Genomic DNA, 9273 nt, shown 5'->3' with positions numbered 1-9273 from the left:
GGCATCCCAACAAGAAACTCTTCTCTTATTAATATCTTACAAAGCTATAAGCGATTATTGGAACTTAAAGTAGTTACGCCATTAATTTCAATGTTTGTCAAAGAATAAAAATATCAAATAATGAACTAAAAATATTTGTGTTATTTTTAAATTGTAAGCAGGTAACCACTTCAAACGCTATCTAAGCTTACCAGATTAATCAATATATTTGTGTACAGTTGCATAATTGGCTACTGTTTGATCATGAAATATATCTCTAGATGGTGTCATACATTTTTCATACACCTACGTTTATGTGTTTTTCACTTAATTTTTGTGTGGTTTTCATATCCCAAAATGACAAACAATGTTTTCAACTAACAGTCTGTACAAATATTTTATTTAATTTTTATGGTGTCTTTCAAAGTATTGCAATGGCTATTTTTTTTTTAAGTATTTTTAGAAAAAATTAGACAACCTGGTCAAAACTGCCAGCAGTCAGTGCTGATGCTTTCATATCACAGAATCCATGTGCTGCATTTTTCTTTATAAACTGCAATGTTAAGTCCTAAATATCTTAAGTGTTTGAATCCACATTAAGATTTCTGACTTTCTTTGCCCATCCCTGTGTATCGATTAGGTATTCTGTTACCAGTGTTTTCATATCTCGTGTGTGTGTGTGTGTGTGTGTGTGTAGTAAAAGAGAGTTGCAGAGACAAAGATAGATAATAAAAATGTAAGAGACCACAGGTGAATTTTTGTGCAAGAGAGAGAGAAAGAATGAAAGAATGAAAAGCAAAACCAGAGCATCAGTTGGGTCTGGAAAAGTTTCTACTACTTAGCTATTTTCAGGCAGAAAAAATGTAAAATAAGTTTCAAAAAAGATTAGCTTTTGTCAACAAATGGGGAGTTATTGTGGAAGTGTATTATCCCAGGATGTCAGTTGTTCTACATAAATTTTTTACCAAGAGTCTATCGATATACCAATAATCCTTTATAACATCCCTGATTAATATTAACATGTTAATGCCAGCATCACAGTTGTCCTTGTTTTCTATACAAGAGGCGTCTCAATGGCAACATTTATGAAACAATGATGTGTGTTTATTTTAGAAATCTGTCCACTGTGCTTGATTGTTTTTTTTTTTGTAGATTTGTGGTGGACCAACCATCTTGCTGATAAGTCTTAGGGTTTGTTTTATTAATAGATGGGCAGGTCTTTGCTGAAGCCTGACAGCCAAGTGGTACAAGGACATCTTCAAGTCTCTCCTGGCTGGATGTTAGAGCAACATCATTGTCATTAGAGATGATATGATGGGCTAAACTCCAGCTTGAGAACTGAGGAAAATAACCCTCAGGGCATGAAGATCGGTATGTGAAGGAGATACCAAGTATTTCCGTTCAAAAGGGGAAGGAATGATGCATGTTGATTGGCTGTAAGGCACTGGCTTGGGCATGGTCAGGAGAGATCAGTCATGCTGAGGCTCATGGGTAATCCAGGTCGGAGATAAGCCACCGGGACGCGACCATTTTCACCAGTCGATCCTGTTATGGATAGACGAGCTTTCGAGCGCATTGCATCAGTGAATTTCATCTGAAAAGAAGAATAGCATTATGATCAAAACCAAAGATGAAAAAAAATACCTCTTTAAAAATATGTTTTGACGGACAATTCATAGGAATACAACAGTTATTACTTCTGGGCTTTGTATTTTCCATGGGCCAGGAATGAATAAAGATACTAGTCTCAAATATGATTATGATTACATTGCATATTTACATCCTATTTCTAAATCTTTATTATTTCGAATGCATTTTACAAATAATCTCAGGAACAAAGCATCGGGAAGTGGTTTATGAGAAATGACAAAGACTGAGCAAATCTGAGTGATTTTTATGAGCCACAGCATTAATATGATAGCAGATTCAAAGAGATCCAATACTGTAAACTCTCAAGTCATTCTGGCAGTAGTGTGATACCATTTAGAAAAACATCTCCTCGACACATATCATTAACTCTGAGGCCAAACTCCTGGAGGGCGCTAGTTCCCTTCTTTTCTGGAGTTGCTCAGAGAGGAAGGTGTTGACTGGGTGTTGGGATACTCACAAACCTTCAGCTGAGCACCATCGTGTCGAGTTCTCCACAACAGAAGTGTCAGGGTCTCACGGCTGGGTTCAATTCGTAATCAATGCCAGCTGCAGCAGCGGCCGCTAATCAACATCCCTATAAAGGGCAGCGACACGCTCTGCCTGGCGCCGGGGGATTGTGGTTGTCCAACAACCCTGACCACTGTGGGCCCCCCATGACCCCTGTCATGACCGGACCGAGCCGTGGTTCCCGGACTCCCTCTTTGCCATGTTTATCCCCATGACCCCCTTGTGGCCTAGGCCTCCCCTGGACCTTTGGCCCTGACCCTGCGAGAGCCCCCTCTAGACCTTCGGACCCTGACCCCATGAGACCCCCTGGTGGACCACTGGACCTGGAGTGTAGACCGGGACCCCCTGGTGGACCACCGGACCCCGACCCTGCGAGAGCCCCCCCTGGACCTTCGGACCCTGACCCCGTGAGACCCCCTGGTGGACCACCAGACCTTGACCCAGCCCGAGATCCTGCCTTGACCCAGCCCTGCCTGGGGCCTGTCCTGGTAAGACCCAGCCTTGTGCAACTCTGTCTCGGGGCCAGGGAATTGCCAGCGACACCCTACCTGCCTGTCTACCTAAATAAAGCGCTTCAACCCTGATGTCAGCCTTGATGGTGTGGTTCCCTGCCTGAGTGTTGCCTCCTTGCAATATCATGGGGAGGAAAGAACATATCCAATGGTTGTTTGTGTCTAACAATCCCTCAGAATATCCAGAGTTGCTGTAAGGTATCCTGGATGGAGCACCAACTGATGACTCCATAGTTCTGCTGAGGGGCTTTCATTGCTCATGTGGAAAAGGACAGAAATGTCAGGGAGCGGGGGGGTTATATTTGTTAATGGCCTCCCAGATCTGAACCAGAATGGTGTTTGTTATTGGAGTTAACTGCAAACATTTGGCCATAAAAATGAACAGAGCACCTTAGGCCAAAGATCAACGATAGACTTTATAGTTATATTTTTGGACACGAGTTAAGGGTGGAATAGAACTTTCAACTAGTCATCAGATGGGGGAAGTTGAGCTGGTGGGGAATTTCAATGGACAGACCCCAATAAATCCAAACCCTTCAACTTGTTACTCCAAAGGAATTTCTCACAATAATGTCAGGGACATGGAAACTGTATGGTCCATGTTCAGGGCTGCCATTTTTGAAGCTGACTTCTGGAGCTGTGGTCAGAAAAGTGTCAGCCAGGGTGGCAACATGAGAGCCTGTTGTTGCACAATTGCAAATGAGGGAGGTTGTCGAACATAAGGAGAACTTTCCACCATAATTGGCCCGGGGATTTTCTGAAACCACTACACAGAAAGCCTGGTGGTGGTGGCAGAAACAGAAGTGTTGATGACAGAGGACTTTAGGGAGGCCATTGAGAAGGATTTTTGGTTGGCCTTCAGGAGATTTTTGAAAATTGTCAGATGACCAAGTGTGCTCATCCAAATCCAAGGTGAAGATGAGAAAGGTAGTCAAGAAATTTCTTAGTGGCAAAGCAACATGTGTAGAAGCGTTTTGTACAGACATTGCTCGGGAAACTGGACATTGCGGGGTTGGTGCCCAGGGAGTGACAGATAAGGGTTGGTGGTCCCGATCTATGAAATATGGGACTGGAAGTTATGTCACAAGCAGGAAAGCTTCCTAGCCTCCCAGGTAAAATGTTTGTCAAAGCACTGAAAACGAGAGTCTGTATGAATGTTAAAACTTTGATTTCAAGAAGGACATTGCAGTGGGTCCTTCTTGCAGCGATCCTGCAAGGCTCACTGGAGTATGCTCATCTGATCGACATTTGCACTGTAGATTCTGAGGAGAACACAAGACCATGTCCCCATAGAGTATTCTATGGAGGTTGCTGCTGGAGTATGGGGTCATGGTGTGATGAGCCTTAAACCACAATCCTCTCTCACTTCAGATAGATCATCCTGATTTTGCAAGGTCACGCCCTTTCTAATGACTGCTGCTGAGCTATATGGGTCCCAATCCCATGCTAGACATTCAATGGATATTAGAGGAAAATACTTGCAACCTCTCCTCAAGAGTTTTCAAATGTTTATATCTTGTCTTACAGTGCAGCAGCACTGACATCTTTCCACTTGTAGTTACACCCACAGCATGAAAAAACACTTTGTTGTGGGTCAACCATCTGTAGTCTGCAAGTAGCAATAATGCTTAATCCCCAGCTCCTTTTACTCAGATGCTAAAAGATGATAATATGCTTTTTCCACGTTATGCCTATAAAAACTTTACTATGTGCAAAATATCTTTCAAAACAGGGGCTAAATCTGGAGGTAAAGTCTTAACAACAAGTACCTTGCAGTGCAAAAATCTGTGCATAACCGTGACTTTGGGTGTCTCTTTAACTGAAGCAAATAAAGCATTTGTTGCACCTGACCATGGTTGCTGCCTTGTTTGGTTTTCCCACTACCCCCAAAAACTCATATCCTTTTCTTTTTTTCCTGGCATGACTTGGAAAATGGCAAATCTCTGATGTTGTCCTAATCCTAATCAACTGAGAATGTCTACTTATGTCTACACAAGTCTGCTCATAACCGTAGAATCATCAAGCTGCAAAACAAAGAGACCACTTATGTACATATTTTCCAAAACCACTCTTTTGATGCATTCAGGAATCAAATAGGTCTTTTCTCAGTGTCATTGGATGTGAACAAAATTACCCACTTTCCTGATGTGAAGTGACAGATGTTGTTTCTCACTTACTGTTATTTGGCTTTTCCTTAAGCATAACAGATTCAGTGCTGCTGCCTGCTTAGTGACAGTATATCCAGTTTTTGTTTACATTTTGGATTATTGCCTCAAGGTCCCTTTTTTTTTGCTTTCTTTTGATCACCATTTATACTGGCGCCTTCATTGAAGTCAGAAATTTGCTCATGGTCCTCTTTGGAATTGGCATTTTCAAATATTTGTCCATTACTGTCACCGTTAATAATGAAACGATGATTCAAATGTCATACAGTAACAATTTCATTTGCTAACCAGCTGCCACTAGTTGATATGGAAGAATATTCTATTACTTTGCCACTCACTACATTGCAAGCACAAGTGAATGATAATAAAAGATTAGTGACAATAGATGAATAAATTATCAATTTCAATTCAGTGAAACTGAATCATATCAGAAGGCAAAATTGATGATCTCTCATGTCCCAAACTTGTCTGCCATGGCACAGTGGCTCAAAGTCATAGACGTAGTGACTTGTTCTTAATGGCAACAAACTAATTACGGTAGAGCCCATGCTAAACTTTGCTATCATTGTAGACAGAAATAATGTGTCTTAATACTAAATACTCTGTTGTCAACTTATACCAATAGAGGATATTGCAACTTCATCACGAAAGTGCTCAGCTTGCCAACATACACCAACAATCAATGATACATAGGAATGCACTGAAAATCACTGAAATATTATAGAATTATTATTTTACGGTATTATCATATTAGGAAGACAGAGAGATACCGTAGAAAGCAATATTGTGACAGTAGCAGAGGGGTGTATGGGGTTTTTTGGGAAGGGAAGGCACAAATACCGAATATTCATTACTGCTTCTACCAGTTGTGATGCCAGTTAAATGGAAGATTGCTGAAATCCTACAATAACTTAAATAATCATTACAAAATTAACAGAGGAGGACATTAGCATTAGATTGAGCCGTATCCCACGGTAACCTGTGAAGTTAGGATTAAGACATGAGATTACTATTATGTATTGGTATTTGAGTGCAGTTATGATAGGAAGAGTTGACTTCCTGATAATATTATCCAAAGGAAGTATTTATAGGACAACATCCTCATTTTTTCTTAGGGAGACTGATTAAATGTTCCACTGCCAGCTTTTTGGATATTTTAGATCGTTGATGGCGAGCGGTATGAGATATCGTCTTTTCTCACTCCAAATTTATACCTTTATTTTATTTCAAGTGCTAATTTACAGCCAGTTTCCAATTTACATCCTAAGTTACAACCAATTTTTATATGTGGCTACTAACTGTCTAAAATGGCTTGTAGCAGCGTCCAGCCTCTTTTTTGCAATTGATATGCTTTTATCTGTATCAGGCAACTTATTTACGCCACATTGGTCAGAATCCTGTCTATATTTACTGTATAAATGTTTTGGATTCTCCAGAAACGGCACAGTGGCTCAGTGGTTAGTGCTTCACAGCATAAAGGACCCTGTTCTCCCTTTGTGTGAATTTCCTCTGGGTTTTCTGGTTTCTTCCGACAGTCCAAAAAACTTGTAGGAGATTAACTGAAATACATTGGAAAAATTCCACAAATGTGTGAATTGCCTCTTTATGTGGCCCTGTGATCGACTGGCGGCTGGTGCAGTGTGTACTCTGCCTCTCACCCAATGAAAGCTGGGATAGGCTTCTGCATCCCCGCAACCCTGACTGCAGGATGAGCGGTCGATAATGAATGGATGGATTCCGTGGCATACACAATTCATCACTAAATTATTCTGGTACTTTGTCAGCAACCGATCTGAATAATGGTGACTTAACAAACTGGTGTTCCTTCAAGATGATTGTTGTTGCAACTGCATCAGGGGTCAGAGATCGTAATGGTAGGAGCTCTGGAATCAATCCAGGAATGTTACTGGTTCGTACCTGCAGCCCCAGCTTCAGCCTATACTGTTAGCAGAGCCAGCAACATCTACAGCCTAAAATCTTCATTGTCACAGCAAGCAGTACGTATTGTTAGTCCCATTTTCCATTTTTTGTAATTTAGTCTCAGATTTGGATATAATATTATTGCATTATATTTTGGTGATTGTTGATTATAGCATAATTATTTATAATTACTTTATTGTATTTAATTTTGCTTTTTTGTTGAATGCATGCTTATTCATGGCATATGTATTTATGTTTATGTTAACCAAATAAGGTTCGGAGCGGGCGCTGAGCTATGACGTGATCAGTTCAAATGTGTATAAAGGTAAAACTGTTGGATACTGGACTGATTCAGTAAAGGACGGAGCGAACACACTGTTTGCTACCGTCGTCAACAGTAAACACGCGTAGAGACTCGTTCTTTCCGTCTTAGAGTGGTTAAATGAGTGAATACTTTGGCAAATACTTAGAGGGAACTTTAGCCACTACACGTATCTTCCACTGTTTCCGTTTATTGTCAAAGAAGGAGAGGAGGAAGGCGTGTTTGGAGGCAGAGAGAGAAGAGGAAAGGCAAAAGTCTGGGACAGAAAGTAAGGACCATTGAGATGATGATAGTAAAAACTACAGGGTTGATTGACATGCAGAGAAGGAAGGAAGGAATAGTGTGTGTCCAGGAGACCAAGTGGAAAGGTTCCAAAGCTAGAGGCTTGGGTGCATGGTATTGATAGAAAGAGAAATGGAAAAGGAGTTATCTTGAAGAAGGAGTTTTTTTAGGAACAGTCAAGAGGTGAAAAGAGTGTTGGATAGACTGATGTGTCTCAAGCCAAATTGAAGGTGTGACACTCACTGTTGTTTGTGGCTATGCCCCACATGTGGGATGTGTGTTAGAGATATAGAAATTCTGGAGTGAGTTAGATGAGGTGATGCAGAATATCTCCAGAGGTGAGAGAGCGGTAACTGGTGCAGACTTCAATAGACATGTTTGTGTAGGCAATAGAGATGAAGAAGTAATGGGCATGTTTGTTATCAAGGATAGGAACACAGAGGGGCAGTTGGTGGTAGACGAGGCAAAAAAGACAGACATGGCTGTGTTAATATTTTTTTTCAGATGAGGCAGAAACTTAAGGTTACTTATAAGATTGGATTTGAGCACACAGTTAGACCACATCTAGAATAGACAATTTAATCCAAAGGAGATCAGAGACTGCAAAGTGTTGGTAGGTGAGAGTATAGCCAGACCGCATACTAGCACTGGTGGCTTGTATGGTGTCTCTTGTAACAAGGAAGATGACAAGGACAAACGCAGAGCAGAGGACAACGTGGTGAGAACTAAGTGTTGTAAGGTGTTCAAGGAAGAGTTCAGAAATGCTATGGGTTGTCAGGGGGGGATTCCAAAGAAGTGGACAACTACTGTTAATGGGATCAGTTCCCTACCCCGTCGATGAATGCCAGTCCTCTCCGGCCTGTCCTCTTGTTCACGACCAGGCCCCTTTTGAGTTGAATGCCAGCGTTCTCCCAGCACAGACTTTACACTCAAACAACAAACCGTGCATCTGCTGGCAGAGCCAAAGTAAAACTGTTTTTTGAACTCTCTCCCACTTGTATTGCCTTTTAGGTCCTAACAAACAGAACATTGATGAAAATGAAAGACAGCGAAAAGAAGAACAGGTGACAATTATGGACCACGAAGTAGCAGAGAATAGAAGATGAGAAACCTTGGTTTTATACCAAATTAGAGGGTGGCATAGCTCAGGTGTAAAGACCAGGTTTCCTGGAACCAGTTATTCCTGATTTGAATCCTGAGCTCCTCCAAGCCAGTCAAAGTGTTGTTGAGCAATTGCTCACTGCTCCCTATGTGGGACAATTTCCCACAAAGGAATTAATAGAATGTAAAATAAAAAACAGCTGACACTATATTGAATATTACACGACAAGTGAGTGAGCACCTACAACTCCTGCATAACTTCACTTGCATCAATAAAAAAAGAGAAGCTGCCTTTTTTCAAAAACATGCAATATTTTCATTCTTGTATTCTCTCTCGGTGGTTGCACTCATGCCATCTATTGAGAATCTTGTCACAGCTCTGTTGAGCTGCCTTTTAATGTGCAAATCAGCCTGTTAAAGTTGACAAAATGAAAATATTACAATTATTTGCTAAAGGTGGTGTTGTGTGGTTGATATAGTTTTTCTCAATTTTAAGAATTATAAGGCTTTTGACACAGTAAATCATCTCAGTGTTATTATCCAAATAAAGCGGATTAAACTTTTCATCAGGAGCCATGGATTTCGTCTTGATAATCAAATCAACCAGAGTCAGCCAAAATCACTCACCTTTCCTTCATCTGGTTACAAGTTAATCTTCCATCAGTATATCAAGACAATTATTTTCATATGTTAACAGATGATACAGTAACACATACTGTACACTATATGGCCAAAAGTAGTTGCTCATCCAAATAATCAGAATCTGGTGCTCCAATCACTTCCATGGCCATAGGTGTATAAAATCAAGCACTGAGGCATGCAGACTGTTTTTACA

The 9273-nt window shown here is 40.8% G+C and overlaps 1 protein-coding gene across 5 annotated transcripts in view; it reads right to left on the bottom strand.

The window, feature by feature from the left end:
- Window positions 1-418: 418 nt before the first annotated feature.
- Window positions 419-9273, bottom strand: part of LOC147216952 (glutamate receptor 2-like) — a 66451-nt gene continuing 57596 nt past the window's right edge. For 2 of the 5 annotated variants that reach the window (XM_086176650.1, XM_086176651.1), the window contains exon 20: window positions 1105-1573. Coding sequence is in view for 2 of the 5 variants with exons in the window: in XM_086176652.1 (XP_086032778.1) it covers window positions 1439-1573 (135 nt within the window). In the remaining 3 variants the exon portion in view is untranslated. Of the gene's footprint in view, window positions 1574-9273 lie in introns of all 5 variants that reach the window. The other 3 variants (XM_086176652.1, XM_086176653.1, XM_086176654.1) reach the window with 3 other exon arrangements.

The sequence above is a fragment of the Fistularia commersonii genome, chromosome 29 (assembly GCF_037954325.1).
Source record: "Fistularia commersonii isolate RoL2024-O1a breed Wild chromosome 29, RoL_Fcom_v1.0, whole genome shotgun sequence".
Taxonomy (NCBI): domain Eukaryota; kingdom Metazoa; phylum Chordata; class Actinopteri; order Syngnathiformes; family Fistulariidae; genus Fistularia; species Fistularia commersonii.
This window is presented reverse-complemented; position numbering and strand designations above follow the sequence as displayed.